This window comes from Eublepharis macularius, chromosome 4 (genome assembly GCF_028583425.1).
Source record: "Eublepharis macularius isolate TG4126 chromosome 4, MPM_Emac_v1.0, whole genome shotgun sequence".
NCBI lineage: Eukaryota > Metazoa > Chordata > Lepidosauria > Squamata > Eublepharidae > Eublepharis > Eublepharis macularius.
In genome coordinates, this window is record NC_072793.1 from 168344264 (window position 1) to 168363550 (window position 19287).

General features: G+C 46.4%; 1 protein-coding gene across 1 annotated transcript in view; it reads right to left on the reverse strand.

The window, feature by feature from the left end:
• Positions 1-17181, reverse strand: part of LOC129327171 (zinc finger protein 345-like) — a 36711-nt gene extending 19530 nt beyond the window's left edge. The window contains exons 1-5 of the mRNA XM_054975651.1: positions 17132-17181; positions 15145-15276; positions 13919-14001; positions 13533-13659; positions 10754-11979 (exon numbers count right to left, since the gene is read on the reverse strand). Coding sequence (XP_054831626.1) covers positions 10754-11979; positions 13533-13659; positions 13919-14001; positions 15145-15220 — 1512 coding nt within the window. The 5' untranslated portion in view covers positions 15221-15276; positions 17132-17181. The remainder of the gene's footprint in view (positions 1-10753; positions 11980-13532; positions 13660-13918; positions 14002-15144; positions 15277-17131) is intronic.
• Positions 17182-19287: the final 2106 nt, after the last annotated feature.

Genomic DNA, 19287 nt, shown 5'->3' on the forward strand with positions numbered 1-19287 from the left:
AAAGTGCTCAGCATACATACAGAGAGAGCAAAAACCAGAGTCCAGTCCTTAGGTCAGTTACCAGAGTTATCCAAGATTGTTCTGAGCGACAAAGGTTTGCACCAGGCACCAAGCTGAGCAGATCAGCAATGCACAAACCTTTGGCTGGACTTTTAAGTGTCCACTAGCCTATAGGGTGAGTTGGAGTCAGCCAACCAGCACACGGCTGATGCAATCTTGCCGCAATCCCAGCTTAATTGATCAGGTGTGAACTGTCAGAGAAATTGCTGACTCACCCTATGCTCTATGTTAAAGGGCACAACAGCCTTTACACATGTGCAAGTGAGTTTATATTCTGACACTCCTGCTAAACTCCTTGCCACATGTCACATATTATTTATATATATTATACACAGCTGACCTTACATATTTACACCATCAAACAACCGTTCAGTGAATATGTTATGTTTTATCACATCCAACCCTTTGGTAAACATGTCAGCTATGTTTTGTTCAGTGTTGCTGTATTGCAGGTCCACCAACCCTTTGTCAACAGCTGCTTTTACGTTTTGATACCTGATCCCTATGTGCTTGGAGCGACTTTTAAAGTTCTGCTCCCTAGCTAACTGAATAGCAGCCGTGTTGTCACAGTGTATAATGACCTTGTTTTGGGCTATACCAAAATCATGGCATAGCGAAGTAAACCACTCCACTTCTGTGACACAGGAACTTAAAGCACCAAATTCTGCTTCTGCGGAACTTAGGGATATAAACGTTTGTTTTACTGCCTTCCACTGAACCAGGGCACCACCCAAATAAATAGCTATACCAGTGGTGGATTTCCTTTGCTCCCTGTCCCCCCAACTGGAGTCTGAAAAAGCGAACAGGTTTGTATGGCTGGCTGCCAGAGTTAGTTTCCTGTTGCTAGTGCCCTTGAGAAACCTCAAGACTCGCTTGGCTGCCACCCAGTCAGATTGCCTAGGACTGGCATTCTTCTGACAAAGACGGTGTACAGCGTACGCGATATCAGGCCGAACCCAGGAGGACAGATATAGGAGAGATCCCACCAGTGATTGATATAATGTTGTGTGAGGAAAAAGCTCACCTTCTTCATCACAGCTATTTGTAATTATGGGAGTGTTAACTGGCTTGGCTTCTGCCATGCCAAATTTGTCCAGGAGCTGCAGGATTTTTCCCTCTTGGGACAAAACATAGGTTCCATTTGAGTGCCTGGTCACTTCCACCCCTAGGTAGTGTCTTAAGGGGCCCAGGTACTTTAGTTGGAACCTTTCCTGCAGCTTGCCCTGGAACCATGTTAGGTGCTCCTCATGCTCTGTTATGAGACATAGATCATCTACATAAACCAGTAAATGCACCCATTTACCTGCCCTTTGTAAGGTATACAGACATGAGTCAGCGTTGCTCTGCTTAAAACCCAGAGCTTTTAATGCCTGATCCAGGCATTGGTTCCATTGCCGGGCACTCTGTTTCAGCCCATACAAAGCCTTGTGCAGTTTTAAATGCATACCTTTTTCTCCCATGGGGAAACCTGGGATTTGTTCCAGGTATAGACTTTCCTCAAGGTCTGCATTGAGGTAGGCAGTTTTTACATCAAAATGGAAAGCTTTCCACCCTTTGAAACCTGCTACAGCCAATGCAGTCCTAAAAGTCTCGGTTTTTACTGTTGGTGAAAAAACTTGGTCGTAGTGTATCTGATTTACCTGTGAGAATCCCCTAGCGACCAGTCTTGCTTTGTATTTTATAGAACCATCCTCCAGTGGTTTCTTTTTAAAAATCCACCGGCACCCAATTACCTTTTCACCCTTGGGTAGCCACCTTGGTGACACAACCTTATGGGTAATGAGGGACTGGTATTCTTCTTGCATAGCAGCCTTCCAGCCCTCTTGCTCTTTTTGTGGCAGTTGTTGAACCTGCCAAAAATCCTCTGGCTCAGAGGTGTAAACATAATTTATGGCCTGTGAATAGCCCAGCCGGTCTGGCGGCACACCTTTGTTTTCCCTCTGTGACCTCCTCGGCACAGCCTGCATTTGAGCAGGGCTGGAGGAGGGAGAGGAACTGTTTGTTTCTGCAGGAGGGGGAGATCGGCTGACAGCCGACTCACCCTCCTCTTGCTTCACAGCATGCCGTTTCTTCGGGCTGGGAGTTTTTGGAGTGATGACGTTCTCCTCCTGCTGTGGAGGGGCCAGAGGCAATAGCAATTGTGAGTGGTTGCTATCACCTAGCCTCTCCCAGCGAGAATTTTCCTTAAACCCCGCGGACCGGCTGAAGATCACCTCATTTCTATCACCCAGGAACCTGTAGGCTTTTGAACCTGACTGATAGCCAAGAAAAACCAGCTCCCTGGCTTTCTTGGACAGGGTCCGTCTCTTACCCAAAGGGACGTTTACAAAGGCTTTGCTCCCAAAGACCCTGAGGTGATGTATGTTAGGGTACTTCTTATACAGGGCATGATATGGAATGTCCTGTATTGAAGAAGTCCAAGTCCTGTTGGCCAAATAGCAGGCAACCTTCATAGCTTCAGCCCAGAAGTGTTTCTTCAGACCACTATCAGCCAAAAGGGCTTGCATTTTAGTTTTGAGAGTCTGTATCCACCTCTCAGCCACACCATTCTCCTGAGGAGACATAGTGTTGGCAAGCCTCTGTTCAACCCCTTGCTTTTGCAACCATGCCTTTAATTGGTTTGAACAGAACTCGCCCCCCCTATCTGACTGGATAGATACCACAGCAGTGTCCAGCTGTCTCTGAACTCTGCTCATCCAGTACTTAAGTGTACTAAAAACCTCTGATTTATGTTTCATGGGATACACCCAACAAAACCTTGTACAGTCATCCACTATTACAAGCACATATTGGTTCTTAGACACACTTTGAGGAAAGGGGCCAGCCACATCCATATGAACCAGCTGAAGAGGCTTGGCTGACTGCCTCTGGCTGTGTTTGGCTACTGGGGCTGCCTTGCTTTTTACTTCCTTGCAGATATTGCAGTCTAGGAAAGCATTGCAAGGCTTTACCTTTACCCCTAGCAGTCCCAAAGTTTTCTCCAAAGCCCCAAAAGAAGCATGCCCAAACCTGCGATGGAGAAAGTGTATACACCCATCGTGGTAAGGGCGGTTACTCACATGGCTAATGGTAGGAGAGTTCTTAACCATGTAAACATTGTTAGTTCGTGGTCCAGACAGCAGCTCCACTCCGTCCCTGGAAATTGTACACTCTCCGTTAGCAAAGCAAACAGCAAAGCCTGCTTTGTCAAGGTCAGCTACAGAGAGTAAGTTATTTTGCAGGGATGGGACACAAAGCACCCCCTCCAGGGAGTGCTTCAATGCAGGAAAACAAATCTCCCCTTGACAGACCGTTGAAGCAGCTTTGCCGTCTGCAAGGGAGACATGGCTGAGCCTGGGCTCTGTTTCAGTGACCAACAAGTCACGCTCACAACAAAAAGATTGTGTAGCGCCCGAATCGACTAGCCAGATACTCCCACCAGACACAGAGGGTCCAGCAGACACCAGTGCTGTTTGAGTACGCTGGGTCACACCACTGCTTGCGACTCCTGCTGACTTCTGCTGCTTTTTCTTCCTCCGGCTGGATGGGCAGGCATTCTTTAGATGCTGTGTAGAACCGCAGGCAAAGCAATGACGGACACGCAGTGCAGTTTCCTCGCTGGAAGCTTTCTCCGGCAGGTGCTGGGACACTCCTCCGCATTGTTTGTTGATTGCAGAGCTCTTGAAGGTCGTAGCAGTTTTCGCTTCTTGCTGCCTTGATTCCTCCTCAAGCAGCAACCCAGAGACGAGGCCCATCGTTAAACTGTCCACGTCTCTTGCCTCCAAGGCTGTAATGAGGCTATCAAACCTGGCATCCAGAGAGCTGAGCAGGGCGAAGACTTTGTCCTGTTCAGGCAGGATTTTTCCTCTCTGAGCCAGCTGTTGGAAAAAGCCCTCCATCCGAGTCAAGTGAAAAGACATCGACTCCCCCGGCTGTAGATAGCACCGGTAAAGCCTTCTTGTCAGAGTAATGAGTGAGCCCGCTCCTTGCCTCACATGTAGCCTTCTCAAAGCGTCCCATGCAGCTTTGGCAGAAGCAGCACCCATCACATGGACAAGCTGAGTCTTATCCACACTCAAAACGATGGTGGCCAGGGCTTTTTCAATGTTAGTCTGATCTGCAGGTGTGGGAGCAGCGGGAGGGTTGCTTACAGCAGTCCACAGCCCTTCCCTTTTTAGATAATGTTCCATCCATACTGCCCACGTAAAATAGTTATCGGCTCCCAGCCTTTCAGCCGGCATGAGAGCCATTTGTGCCATGGTTGTTATCTTGCACTCTGCAGGACTCCCACGCACTCACCGCACTCACAGCTGCCTTAACGGGTCCAGGCACCGGCTTGTAACCAGTCAGCGTCTGTTCCAACCCTTGAGCTGCCACACAACGATCCAGACGACGCTCCAGCAAACCAACAGGTTCAGTTGCAGGCGGCAGGTACACTGGCGCAGCGGAAGCGTGCTGGGCCCATAACCCTGACGGAATAACCGCCTGTAATTAGTGCTGCCAAGTGACCCACCTTGCCCAACAACAAAAACACTGGAGCCAAGACGTTGTGATGAAGTGCAGATGGTGTATTATACAAGTCCATATATTACAGGTGCAAAAGTGCTCAGCATACATACAGAGAGAGCAAAAACCAGAGTCCAGTCCTTAGGTCAGTTACCAGAGTTATCCAAGATTGTTCTGAGCGACAAAGGTTTGCACCAGGCACCAAGCTGAGCAGATCAGCAATGCACAAACCTTTGGCTGGACTTTTAAGTGTCCACTAGCCTATAGGGTGAGTTGGAGTCAGCCAACCAGCACACGGCTGATGCAATCTTGCCGCAATCCCAGCTTAATTGATCAGGTGTGAACTGTCAGAGAAATTGCTGACTCACCCTATGCTCTATGTTAAAGGGCACAACAGCCTTTACACATGTGCAAGTGAGTTTATATTCTGACAACCTTAGCGTTATTTGTTTAGAGAATAAAAGATCAAAAAGGTTAATACAAATATCCTTTTAGAATTACATTTTCCCAGACTGCATGGCACCTGACATGCTTGAGTGACAGGTGAATCATACAAACATTTCAAAAGCCAAAGTCATATTTTTGTTATGAGTGTGAAGCAATTCTGGGAAGAAGCTTGTTCAAGGCTAAATCCTTTTTTTTTTTAAGAGATTTTTATTGGGTGAGTAAAAATTAATATTACAGATTTTCAATTAAAACCCTCACTTCCATTTTCTCCCACCCTTTCCCCTCCCCCCTTAATCTAAGATTTCCAACAGTGTTCAAGGCTAAATCCTGATCATGGAAAGAAAATGAAAGGATGTTTAGAGTTTGCTCAGAGACCCTTCTCGCCTACCCTGAGATCAAGCTGCTCGGTTAATCTCAGAAGTGAGGGAGAAAGAATTTGCCATTAGGGCAAGATTACCTTACGTGTCTGTGTGCTTTTAGTTTGAATGAGTGCTCCTAATGGGATTTTTGAAAAGAGGTCTCCAAAAAAATCCTTTAACAGATTCCCCCCTATGAGTATCATTCAAGCTCAAAAGTATAAAAGTCACTATCATGATCTTGTGAAATCTCCAAAGACGATTGGAAACATCTCTGCAATTTACTACACGGCACAGGTGAACAACAGATGAAAGACCAAAACTCCATAAGCCAAATCAACAGCCCCCCCCCCCGCCTGCGATAACAAGACCCTTAAGGCAGGCCAGAGCCCATCCTGGAAGGTCAGGAAGCCGGGACCAAAAGCAAATTATCCCACGTTGGATTCTCGGCATTGATAAAGTCTACAGTGGAAATCATGTGTTTTGTACGGTTTGTTATAAGTTGGCTAGTGTCATTAATTTATACCCAACACTCAGTCCCAGACTTTTTGTAGCTATGATAAAGTCTAGGGCAAACTGTTTTTGGAACACCATCAGTCTTATCTGAGACTGTCCAAAGGATATGACTGTTAGTGCTGTAGCTGAATCTTTAGTCACAATTTTAAACATGGTTTAAAGTCGTAAAATAGCAGTTTCTCAACATCTTAGTTGTTCCTGCACAGGGAATAAAAAGCCACAGGCCAAAATCCATTTATACCTTTTCATCCATATCAAAGCTGGCAGGTTTGCCTCCTCTCCGGCAGACCTACAGTGCTAGGGCAATAATTGTGGCAATTCAGGCACTGACTAGGTGGAGATAGCCAGGCCAGGTAACATATGCCTCTCCAAATTCGGGCAGGGCCTTATATGCCTTAATAATGCTGTCGCTATAATTGCACATAGTTGTGTATCTCATCCTGTATCCAAGGCAGTATATCAACAGTATCTGCCTGAAAACAAAAGAGGTGACTAAAACCCAAATCCTTGTGGGGATTTGCACATTTTTCAACCTGATACTACAACCTGGCTGGTATCATCAGTGTCCAATGCAAACCAATTTTATAATACCATTAGTCCAATTTAAGAAATTGCTCAAATGACAAAGCTGTCAGAGCTAAGGCTGTGTTAATATGATGATCTTCAGATATGGCTTAAAAGGTCTGAGATTAGCCAATCTCAACATTTTGGTAGTGTCAATACAAAGGACAAAAAGAACACAAGCCAGGGGCCATCCATGTATCCTCCTCTAAATTAAGGCGGACATGGCACTATTCTTGGGCAAACCCATGGAGCCTTGTGGGGTAAGTTAAATCAACAGGGGTGCATGCACTACCCCCTTTTGACACTACCACAAAGCCCCCAAAAATACTGCACTGGAGTCACCAACCAATTTTGACTCTACATACACAGGACAGAAAATTTAGGGTCATGGGCAATACTTCTGGCATTAACTTTAATCAGTGTCTAAAGCCTTAAGTCCAGAGGAGTTAGCCGTATTAGTCTTTAGTAGCAAAATAGTAAAGAGTCCAGTAGCACCTTTAAGACTAACCAACTTTACTGTAGCATAAGCTTTTGAGAGCCATGGTTCTCTTCGTCAGATGCCTTAAGATGTCTCTTGTCACTGTTGTTGTCAATTCCGGGTCTTTTGTCTTTCTTTCAAATATACCTGTACTGAATGGAATCGATGCAGGGTGTCATGGTTCTGCGTGCTCCACCTCTGTCCTGCTCAAAGAATGTGAGCACCTCAAGCTTGAAGCACCCTTGCTAAGACTGGCTTCCAAGAATATATTGCTGAATCAAGAGAGGGTGATCTGCTCCCACAACCAGTAAACCAAAGTGGCTCCATTTGCCCAGAGATCTTTGTTCTTGGGGAGGGCATTGAGCTCTGTAAAGTCCACCTCCAGTTGGACGTACTTCTGTCCAGAAAGATTATAAGCACAGCTCCTTGTCTAATATTGTTACATCCTCTGCAACTTCAAGTGGCAAGAAGTACCAGTGCCAGTTACACATTCTCAAACTAGCTTACCTCCCAAGGTGGTTGTGAGAATGCGGGAGAGATGGACCATGTATGAGGACATCTTGACCTCCTAGAATAAAGTGTGTGAGAGAGGGGGAATCTGATAGAAAAGAGGCACGTCAAAGAGTAGTTCTCTTGCTGGCCTTCTCTTTAATGTGTTTGCTTCACATTATTGCTTACAAACTAAATTTTTCCAATGTACAATTGCAAACCATCTTGAAGAGTACTGCTAAAACGCAATACACATGGAAAGTAATTTTGGATAAATCTAAACCTACAGTATGTCATTTCAATGATGCATGGTTTAAAGCCAACAACAACAATCTTTAGCATGGCTGCTTCACTTGCTTCAACCCTGATGTGCTTGCTTTCTAGAAAAAGGGAATTGGTGGAAGAGTCTGATTCTGAACTATAAAAAACATCCTACATTTATCCATGCTGGGAATTTTGTTGCATGGCAGGACTGTGAAAAATATCTGAAGTCATACAACGTTGCAGACTACCCACCCGTCAGTCGCCACTTACCCACAACACTACCACCACCACCACCCCAAATTAGCTGTCTGTGGGAACTAGAACAGAAAACTTCTAGCATTGGATTCTTCAGTGATTAACATGACCAAATGGTCAGGATTTCTAGAGTGGAAGGAAGACAGCAAAGAGGAAATGCCCTTTTTTGGGAAAAAGGAACATGACGTGAACTTCTGGCTTACTGGGGAGGCTGGTGAGTAGGAGTAGGTGCAGGATAATGAGGTCCAATTTGGGGTATAAGAAAGTAGGGGTCCCCCACTTATGCTCCTGGGCCATTGAGTCTCCGTGAGAAAGGCGGACTATAAATAATGTAAATAAATACAATTCGGTGTAGTAAAAAATCTCTCCAAGAGACTTCTCTCTTACAGCACAATGACATATAATTGGTCAGATGTCAGATCTCTTGCCAGCAAAACAAACAGAGAACTTCTTTGAGTTAATTTTATTTAAAATAAAACATAACTCTTTTCATTAGGCAACAACGTAACAAATGAAAACAGGTACTAAATTAATCTTATGAATCCAGAATAAAGGCATGCAATAAAAAAAATCAGATATCCTGATAACATTTTTAAAACTTAGCTAGGTACATAGCAATTACAATTCTCTAAGATTACAGCAAATTAGGTTCCAGGTGACAGGCAAAACACTTCGTAAATTGGGAAGCCCAGCACATGAAATATGCTCACCCAAGATAAGGTCTCCATAGATTGGAGGCCACCTGGAGAAAGCCTGATTCAACTGTTACATGATACTTTATATAGAGGCGGTAACATTTTGGAAGAAAAATAAATCTCTCAAATGTGCGATTGTCCTCTAAATAAAATAACTGGTCTGTCAATGGTTTATGCAAATGAGCAGTACCAAATGAACTAGGATACATCTTCATAAGACTCATTAAATTCTCAAAGAAAGGTTATAAGGCTAAAAGTAGCACTGTCCGTAAATCTTCTATATCTTTAGCTAAGTGTCTGGTTAAGAGGAAGTCCTGAACTTTTGGTACTATGCCTGAGCAGCAGTCGAACCTCACATAGGTCATGAAACTACATGAGCATGCAGAGATTAACATGCATACATATAATTAAAATCCTGAATATGTGATAGGAGGTTACAAAAGCAGAGGACAGTGCAGTAAAAATGGGAAGCGACACACACAATAAACATTGCAATAGGCTACAATCCTATCCTTGAAAAAAAAAATCAGCCTCCTGTACTGTTCCATTTTACTGCAGTTCTGATCCCTTTATAAAAATGCCGCCTCGAACACTTCTGCTTTGCACATTCAGCAAAATGATAACAAGCAGGACTTTTTTACTGGGAAAAGAGGTGCTGGAACTCAGTGGGTTGCCAGCACAGGGGCAACTCCTGGCGGGAGGTGGTGCCCCTGGTACCGCATGCGCAAAGTGTGCGCAGGGCTGGATCTAGGGTTGCCGGTGCTGCGTGATGACGTCATTTCAGTGACGTGATCATGCAGGGCGGAGCGGCGGAGGCAGCATGTGGGGCTGGGAAGCCGCCCGCGCCATTCGCCTCCATGCAGATGAATGAAACGGGCGGCCTCACAGCCCCCCATGCTGCCTTTTGCCTGCCCTGCAGGACAGGGGGCACACAGCAAGCCGGCCGCCCCCTGTCCTGCGGGGCAGGTGAAAGGCAGCGTGGGGGGCTGCAAGGCTGCCCGCACACTCCCAGCGGCTGGCAGCTGTTCCTGGCGCCCCCTCCCTGGTGGCACTGGAGGCAGACTACCCCCCCTCGATCCAGCCCTGAGTGCGTGCACGTTCCTGGGACCACGCAATGATGTCACTTTGGGTCAGCTGGAACAAGGGGGAATTTTTTAAAGTTTAAATCGCCCTCAGCGAAAATGGTCACATAGCCGGTGGCCCCGCCCCCTGATCTCGACAGAAGGGAGTTTAGATCACCCTCGGTGCCACTGCACATGCCACTCCACTGTCTGGCGATCAGGGGGCAGGGCCACTGGCCATGTGTCCATTTTCAAGAGCTGCCGGAACTCCGTTCCACCACGTTCCAGCTGAAAAAAAGCCCTGATAACAAGTGTGGGGACCTTCTTTCTCTGGGCTGGCCATTCCAAAAGTTGGGAACCATCACTGATATACTAAGTCAATGGTTAGTTGTCCATTTTACTCATCGGCAAGGTGGCACTTTCAGAAAGCTTTGCTTAGACGAGTGAAGCTGTCCCAGAAAACCAATTACTAACAAAGCCATCACATTAGTTGAAATGTTTATATGACCTCCCTTTGCAGTATATTCAGAAGTGACTTTCCACAGACGACTTTCTTACCAATGTAAGCTTCGATAATCAGATATGGACACGTGAAGCTTTTGACGCACTCTCCAAACATTTATATGGTTTCTGCCCTTGTTGATGTTTGAGATGTCAAGTAAGATTTAATACCAGAGAAAAGGTTTTGCCAAAGTGTGACCAGCCATACAGCTTCACTCCAGTGTGTGCACTTTGATGTGAAGGAAGACCCTTTGCAACTGAAGGACCTTTGCTATTTCAAGCATATATACAATTTCTCCCCTTCACACATTCTTTAATACTACTGACTTAAAGGGTTAAATTTTCAGCACAATCTCTTTCTACCACCTGAGGATTAAGACAGATTTCCCCCTATGTGGGTCTTTTTATGGTGACTCAAGATTTTGCTTTGACTGAAACTATTGCCACCCTCTGAGCTGTTTCCCCTGTGTGGATAGCTTCATGCTGACTCAGGTTGCTGCTTTCCCTGAAGCTTTCCTCACATTCTTCATAATTATAATGATTCACTCCTATATGACTCATTAGATGTTGATTAAAAATTGCTTTCAGAGAGAAGCTCTTGCCACAGACTGAACAGCGATGTGGTTTCTTCCCTGTGTGGAGTCTGTGGTGTTTTCTAAGGTCTGCTCTCCAACAAAAGCTCTTTCCACATTCTGAACATGTATACGGTTTCACTCCTGTGTGAATGCCTAGATGTTGAATAAGGCTATTCTTTTGACTGAAATGCTTCCCACATTCTGAGCATTTATGGGGTTTCTCACCCGTGTGGGTCATTTCGTGTCGAATAAAGTTTGATTTCCGAGAGAAGCTCTTGCCACAGACTGAGCAGAGATGTGGTTTCTCCCCTGTGTGGATTCTTTGGTGTTGACTAAGGATATAGTTTCTACTGAAGCTCTTTCCACATTCCCGGCACTGATACGGTTTCACCCCTGTGTGGGACATTTCATGTTCACTGAGGCTTCTGCTTTCCCTGAACCTTTTCCCACATTCTGAGCAACTATATGGTTTCACTCCTATGTGAATTTTTTTATGTCGTTTAAGGGTTGATTTCCGAGAGAAGCTCTTGCCACAGACAGAGCAGTTATGCAGACGCTTCCCTGTGTGAGTACTTTGATGCTGACGAAGACCATTACTTCTTCTGAAGATCTTTCCACACTCTACACATTCGTATGGTTTCGCTCCTGTGTGCATTCTTTGATGAAGACTGAGATGGCTGCTTTCAGGGAAGCTTTTTCCACATTCCAAGCAACTGTATGGCTTCACTCTTGTGTGACTTCTTAGATGTCGATTAAGGGTTGATTTCCGAGAGAAGCCCTTGCTGCAGACTGAGCAGCGATGTGGGTTTTCCCCTATGTGGACTCTGTGGTGTTGACTAAGGGTTTTGCTAAGACAGAAGCTCTTCCCATAGTCTGAGTATTCATAAGGTTTCTCCCCTGTGTGAATTCTTTGATGGGATCTAAGTTCTGAACTCTGACTGAAGCTCCTTCCACATTCCAGGCATTTATAAAATTTCTCTCCTCTGATAATTCCATGATGTCTCAAACCATTCCCACTTTTAATACTTTTTCTCCTTTCCTTTTCATTGTAAATTTTGATAGAAATTTCCATTTTTTGATCTTGAAAGGCTGTGGATGAATGTTCCTTCTTCTTCATCTGCTGATCCTCCTGCATCTTTTCTCCATTTTCACTGCCCAACTTCTCTCCATCTTTGGCTCCTTCAAATGTCAGCTGTTGAAGTTCTCCCTTCATCTTGTTTCCCAACATACCACCTGAAAGAATAAAAGGGGCAAAATCAAAACACTAAATGTTCACATCAGGGGGGGGGGAATTGGATATTGTACAGAACTCTAGCGCTTTCTTTCAAAAGAAGTCATTTTTTTATTATTTCCAAAGAGGGAGGAGGTGGTGGAGCCAGATTTTTGAAAAAGAGAGGTTTTAATTGCTAAAGATGCCCTAACCCAGGTGAGCCTGATCTCATCAGATCTCAGAAGCTAAGCAGGGTCAGCCTTGGTTAGTAATTGGATGGAAGACCTCCAACAAACACCAGGGTTGCAGAGGCCGGCAATGGCAAACCACCTCTGTTAGTCTCTTGTCATGAAAACCCCAGCAGGGGTCACCATAAGTCAGCTATGACTTGAGGGCACTCTCCACCACCAATTGATAAAGACAGAGAGATATCACCCTCTTTTGATGCTGGAGAGTGATTAGGTGAGTGGTGCCTAGGATGCGGCCTTGTGGAGCCCAGCCAGCGGGAACTGTGGAGCTAATATATCAACAATCTCTCCTTCCTCCTCTATGCAGGGTTTTTGATGTGAGTGGAAGTTGACGGAGACACAGCAGACAGGAAAATGGAGGGACGAGGTGGAGGAGAGAGTGGATGAGTCACAAGAAGTGGATGAACAGCTGGTGGAGAGTGTGTGGGGTGTCTGGCAGAGTGTGTGTCTGGTTTGTGGGGGGGGGGGGGTAACAAGAAGCACCATAAGCCTCCAGAGCCATTGGGAGGGGAGTATTATCCAGGCATTGAAGGGTCAAGGACATGAGCCACTGCATGACCTCTGAAATGGCCAAGAGATCTCTCTGGTCCTCTGCATCCACTTGACCTTATCTGGGCAATGGGAAATCTGAGAAAGAAGTGTGATGTAGCCAATTGCACTTCTGTTTCATTGCAAGATTTCTGTATTCTGTAAAATATTTGTCATGTTTCATATTCTGTCCTGTCAAAGGGATATAAAATTTCTAGGTACAAGATAAACAGACTGTGGTTAGATAAACAAGAGAACTCAGAGTCCATGATCCAAGCTCAAGAGATAGTAAAGTTGAGTGGGTTCTCTCTGCCCTTTTGTCCAATTTTCTTTGTCTGTAAAAGTATACAATGTGTGTCGAAACTGTTTATGGCACATACAACTCATGAGCTACCCAAGTCGATTGCGCTGTAGGTCCACAGCCTCACTAGGTGGCCTTAGCAAAGCCACTATCATCACACCCTGAAACCTCAATCTTCAACACAAGGTGAGCCAATAACCTGGCCTGCCTTGCAGGGTTCTCAGGAACATTATGGTGTGGTCTGCGTGAAGCGTCACAAACTCTCAAAAGTGCCTCATAAAATGGAAAACATCACTACACTTAGCACCTCACTTGGATCTGACATGGAGCCACCAAATCAGGGCTCTCCTCTCAGGAAAGAGGCCTTAGAAAATCGCTGACTGGGGCGTGGGGGAGAACAGAGGCAGGTGTGATTAGGGCATCTTCCCAATTGACTTTCTTCCAATTCATCAGCAGATTTTTACAGCAAGAGGAATTCATACCTCAAAAGCATCCTTACCTACAGAGACCACCATCCCATAATTCTCCAGCATGACCTCCCTGTACAACATTCTCTGGCATGGATCCAGCAAAGCCCACTCCTCCATGGTGAAGTACACGGCCACCTCCTCAAAAGTCACCAGTTCCTGGAATCAGAAAATAACGTCCTTCCACCTCAATCAGCCCAGAGAGAAGATAACTAGAATCTTCCCTCAGTCTCAAAGGAGACGCAGGCATTGAAGATTCTTTCCAGCAGGGTTCACAGCTTCAAGGAGGAAGCTCAGGGCAACTCACACCTTTGCAACCCATTAAGTCAAGGGGAGAAGAGGGGCTCCTCTAGAGTGCAGTGGAGAAGAGCCTCCCAAATTGCCTCCTGTAGATTCCTCCCAGTGATTTTCCCCTTACCTGACCTGGCTGTATGGCTGCTGGCTTCATTGCTATATAAGAAGGAGGCGATCCAGGCCAGCTCTCCACTGTTATTCCTATTCCTGCAAAGGGAGGAAAGGCGGGCCAGTGATCTGCATCTTTCACACACAGTTCAGACTAAGGACAGGACTGGGGGGGGGGGGTGTCGATAAAAACTACCCTGTTCCCAAAGCAAGAGTATGGAGGAGGTTCAGAGCTCCCCACCATGCTGTGATTAGACTGAGCTCTCATGGTAGCCATTTTGTGATTCTGTGATTGTTCCCACCTCTCCCCCGGCAACCATTTTGTGATGGCTTCCACTCCCCCTTTCCAAAATTCCCAAAGTGCTCACAGATTCAGAAAGGCAGGGGAGTCCTAGCTTAAAAGCACCCCATCCCCACGCAGTAACATCCACACACAATTCCAGGGAGAGGTCAGAGCAGCATAAGCAACACATGCTGCAAGATTTCAGCCACACCCCCACAACTCTTTGTCACAGGGCAAAGGGAGGAAACACAGACCCCTGCCCAGATCAATGGTGTGCCCAAATCTGGACTACTACTTAGAAGTTTTGTCATCCGTCTCAGGAAATTATAGTGCAAACAAAAGGCAACCAGATCAAGGGTTTTTGTGATGCAATAGTGCCTTATTCCATCAAGCGTTAATGTGACAACTAATAGCTCAGTCCCGCTAGCAAGACACAGCTGGGCTGAGACCTAGTTAGCTGGTTAAGGCAGTTCAGCCAAGAGAGCAGCACTAATTCTAGACCTGAAAGGGGGAGAAATGAGCAACGAAGGGGTACGTCTGGAATATTCCCAGAAGCTGGACATTCCCTTGGGTAACACCGGTCAGGATCCAGAGTAACCAGAAATCCATAACTGGCCCAGAGTTCCATCCTAGCCACACCTTTTCCACTGGTCTATGGCTTGCTATGGTCTAATGCTAATTCCAGTTGGTGAGGCCTTGTGCTATGCCCTACGGATCTGTGCACAAGGCACCTTCTGCAACTCTACCAAAAGCTATAGGCTGCTGGCCTGCATGCCGTGCTGCTACATGACTAACTGCTGTATGTTTGGGGTGGATTGCCAGCTCACCTCCAGGTACCGTCTGAATTAGTCAGACCAGGTAGTGTTCTCATTTTTACTGCTTCAGATCTACTGAGAATTGTACTGGTTTTTATTTAATTGCTTAACTGAATGCTTAATATAACTTATATATTTCCATACCTTGGAACCCAGCAAGTGTTGTCTGGAGGCTTTGCTGGGGTTTATAAGGGAAGAAAAGGGTTCCCTTGACTTCCATGCCTGGGGAGTCAAAGGAGTGATGACAAATTTCCTGCTCCACTCAGAGCTTAGGCCCTGCAAATGGGGGTGGGGAGGGAAAGGCAGGCGAAAGAGTTTGAGGCTTTACAGGTTTAGATTTCGCATAGGAAGACATTTATAAATTTAGAAAGGAGGGCCCCACAAGGGCATTATTTCCCCCTTCCCTATTTCCTCTTTCCCTTCCCTGAAGGCCCCAGAGCCCCTCCCCTTTTCCTGCTTCCTTCTCATTTTCCCACCCACCAGCTAATTCACCTTTATCTCTCCCCCAGCCACCCCCCTCTTCAGCTTTCCCTCCTTGCAGCCTCTACCAATGAAAAGCATAGCCTAGTTGCACAGTGGAGAACCCTCAAGAACTTGCAGGGGGCATTTTATTTTTTCCTGTATCGCCTTTCTCTCACAATTTCATCTTTCCCTCCTCCTGGCAAACCCCAGTAGCTTATGTTGTCCTCCTCTCCTCCATTTTATTATCACTACAAACGTGTGTGGTAAATTAAGCTGCGAGAATGTGACTGGCCCAAGGTCTTAGTGAGCTTCCACAGGAGAGAGGGAATTCACACCTGAGTCTCCCAGATCCTAGCCTGAAACCCTAACCACTACACCACACTGGTCTTTGTGGGGGTGGCTGCTGTTGGCCTGGGCATGTCATGCAATCTGCATGATAGCAAGTTGCCTGGTGGTTACTGTCACACCTGGCCCTGATGAGTCCTCCCTCTGGAAAATAGTAAAAAGTTATTGTAGCATATGCTTTTGAGAGCCACAGCTCTCTTTGTCAGATGCATCTAACCAACTTTATTGTTGCATAAGCTTTCGAGAGCCACAGCTAACCAACTTTATTGTTGCATAAGCTTTCGAGAGCCACAGCTCTCTTCATCAGATGCATCTGATGAAGAGAGCTGTGGCTCTCGAAAGCTTATGCAACAATAATGTTGGTTAGTCTTAAAGGTGCTACTGGACTCTATTATTTTGCTACTACAGACTAACACGGCTAACTCCTCCCTCTGGAAAGGGCCCTGTCCCCCTTTCCTGCCTTTTACTGCTAGAAAATCAATGGCCGATGAAGGCGTTTGTTTCTTAAAGCTACAGGCACTGCTTCTGTTATTTTTGGTAGTTTTAACTCCCCAAGTGTATTGAGGCTCCTTAGCACAGGAGGCTTAAACGGGGATTACACACATTCACGTAGAATAGATCGACCAGTGGCTATCAGCTGTTTCCCATAGCTGCTATGTGGCTGCGAGGAGCTGGACCCAACTCTTTATGAACGTGCCGTTTGACCCCGAGGCAGGGAAATCTGTTCCATCGGCAGCCGCAGCAGGAAAACCACCTCCTTGTGGAAAACCCCTCTGGGCAAAACGCGGCAGGTCTCGTATTGACAAGAAGGGCCAAGAGGGCGCCTGTTCCGCCCCTGCAATTGTTATTTGGCTGCGGAGAGGCTTCTGGGTTCCATTCCGGGGGCTGGAAGGGCTCGCCTTCAAGCCGCCTCCTGCTTCCCCCTCTCTTTTTCACAGAAAGCTTCGTTGGGATACCAAAAGCGGGGAGAGGGAGACCCTGAAGGTCCCAAGATTTGCATTCAAGGCCGGATAGCAAAGACTGGGAAGCCCGTGCGGAGCTTCCTCTTGAGAGCCAAAGTTCCCGGGGGGTGGGGGGTGGATCCTAAGGAATAATCTCACACAGGGAGGGAAGGGGCTGCCTTGAGGGGGAGGGATTTCCTCACCCCACCCCCGGTCAGCCACGGAGCTAAAAGAACGGGGGCGCCGGGGCAGGATGGCGCCTCAGACCAGGATCACACCGTGTATGGGGGGGGGGGATCCCCCACTTTCTCCCTCCCCAAATTGGACTCCGTTGTCTTGCACCCGCTGCTTCTCCCAGCTCCCCTCTAAGCCAGGAAACTCACGTGGCGGCTTTCCTTTTTCCAACAAAGGGCTAAAGGGCCCTTCCTCTTCGCATTCTTCCCTTCCGCTCTAGGAATCCCCATCGTGTGGTTGTTTTAACCATTAAAGAACCATTTTCTGGTCCGGTTCACACAGCTGACGGTTAATGAGGACACATGGCAATTAAAACACGGTAAATGGTAATGAGGGAGCAAGTTATGAATTCAGATCAGAATTCTTTTTTTCATGGTCCTGCCATGCAACAAAATTCCCTGCATGAATAGATGTATGAAGATCTGAATGAGAGCGCTCCACCAATTCCTTGCGTGCACAAAGCGAGCATCTCAGTGCTGAAGCATGTGAAAGAATGAATATGGCTACTATTGGTTTCAAACGAAGCGTCGCTGAAATAATTTGTAGATGCAGATTTCTCCATTTTAGCAGACAACTGGAAATCGATTTCGCAGAGCTCAATGTTCCTCCCTAAAAACAAAAATCTCTGGGCAGATGCAGCCACTTTAGTGTAGGGGAAGTGCTGAGAACCAGAGAGCAGTGGGCTCATACACACACCTTTTGATTGATTCAACAATGCATTTCTGGGAACTATTAAAGCACTCTTTTTTTTAACAATTTTTTTTATTTTTTTAAAAAAACCAAACAACCAAACAAACAAAAACAATGTACAGAAGTAAAATAGAACAACAACAAAGTCTTAGATTAAAGCACTCTTTTAGCAGGGCAGCTTGAACCCTGAAGTGCTTGCTTTCTATCAGCAAGGCATGTATGGAAGAGTCCTATTCAGAACCGTGACATCCTGTACTTAACCTGCGCAAGGAATTTCATTGCTTGAAAACCGTTTGAAGTCCTACCCTGTAAAACCAGACCAGAGAGCTTCTGCCGCTTCGTTTCATTGGTTAATTGAATTGAACAATGCTTCCTAAAGTCGGAGGGAGGGAAGACTGCAAACAGGAAGTGTCCTTTCCTGTCCCTCCTCCTTGGACCCAGGAAAGTGGCCATGTGAGTTTCTTGGATCCAGAGGGAGGCTGGTGAGTAGGAGCGCAGGGGCAAAGGAAAGGGACCCAAGCAGGGTGGAAGAAGGAGAGGAGAGGTCCCTCTAGTGGATTGAACAGGGCAATCCTGCACAGGGTTCTCTGGTTATCTGAGCTCCACGGCAGGAAAGCGGTCGGTTTATATCCCAGAGCGGCTGGTCTGCCTCTTTGCTCGGGTTCCTATAATCGAGGCTGAATGGTGTGCGAGTGCCCTCCGGGCCATGCAGTGCTTCATTTCTTCATTTTCACACAGTTAAGCCTCCGTTCAAGGGGCGGGACATTTTTCTCCAGGCCACATGGCAACTGTACTCTGTGCAAAGAAGCCATTGTGCCCTTCCCCATTCCCTCGCTGTGTTTTGGGCCCGGAGAGGTTACAATATTCCTTTCTAGCTCTTGACACCCCCAGTACTTTTCAATGATTTGTTCAAAGGATGTAGAAGAACCGTCTAAACAAAGCTTTCTGTGGTGTTCTGTGTATGTGATTCTCCCCCCACGCCTTTTACACAGAAGTACATACATGCCTGTGTGGCCACCCACCTACAGTCTGAAGGGCAGAACCTCAGATCCCCGTTCTCTGCAGGTAACCTCCAGAAAGTATTTTAGCATGCATTATTCCCAGGGCAAAAGGGGGGCAGTTGAATGAAGCACCTTCCTGGATACTAAGGAGGCTAAATGCTCTCCACAGAGGAAGTGAGTAACAGTGTTCAGGATGCAGCCCAGCAGTGCAGAATAAAGGGTCATTCCTTGCCCCGGGGTTTCTTGATCCTTGCTTGGCACCACCAGGACTTTTAATACATTCAGCTGTGGGTGATGCTCATTTCCCCTCTTCCCTACAGAGAAAACACCTGCCGTATCTCCTCCTTATCAAATCCTGGAGGAGCTCAGCCTCTGGACCAGTTCTCAGGACAAGGGATTTGTAGTATTAATATCATAAAGACCATCTGCTGAGTACCTTTATTTCTGCCCCTCCCCCACCTGACAAAACACAGGGTCTTTTCAGCAAGATTCTGACAGGCATCAGATGTGGCATTTCTTCCTTCTGAAATTCTCTTTTGCGTCCTGCACAGTCTGTACATCTGCAAGGTCTCCTGTACATTTTAAAACTGCTACCAAAAGCAGGTGGCCTTGGG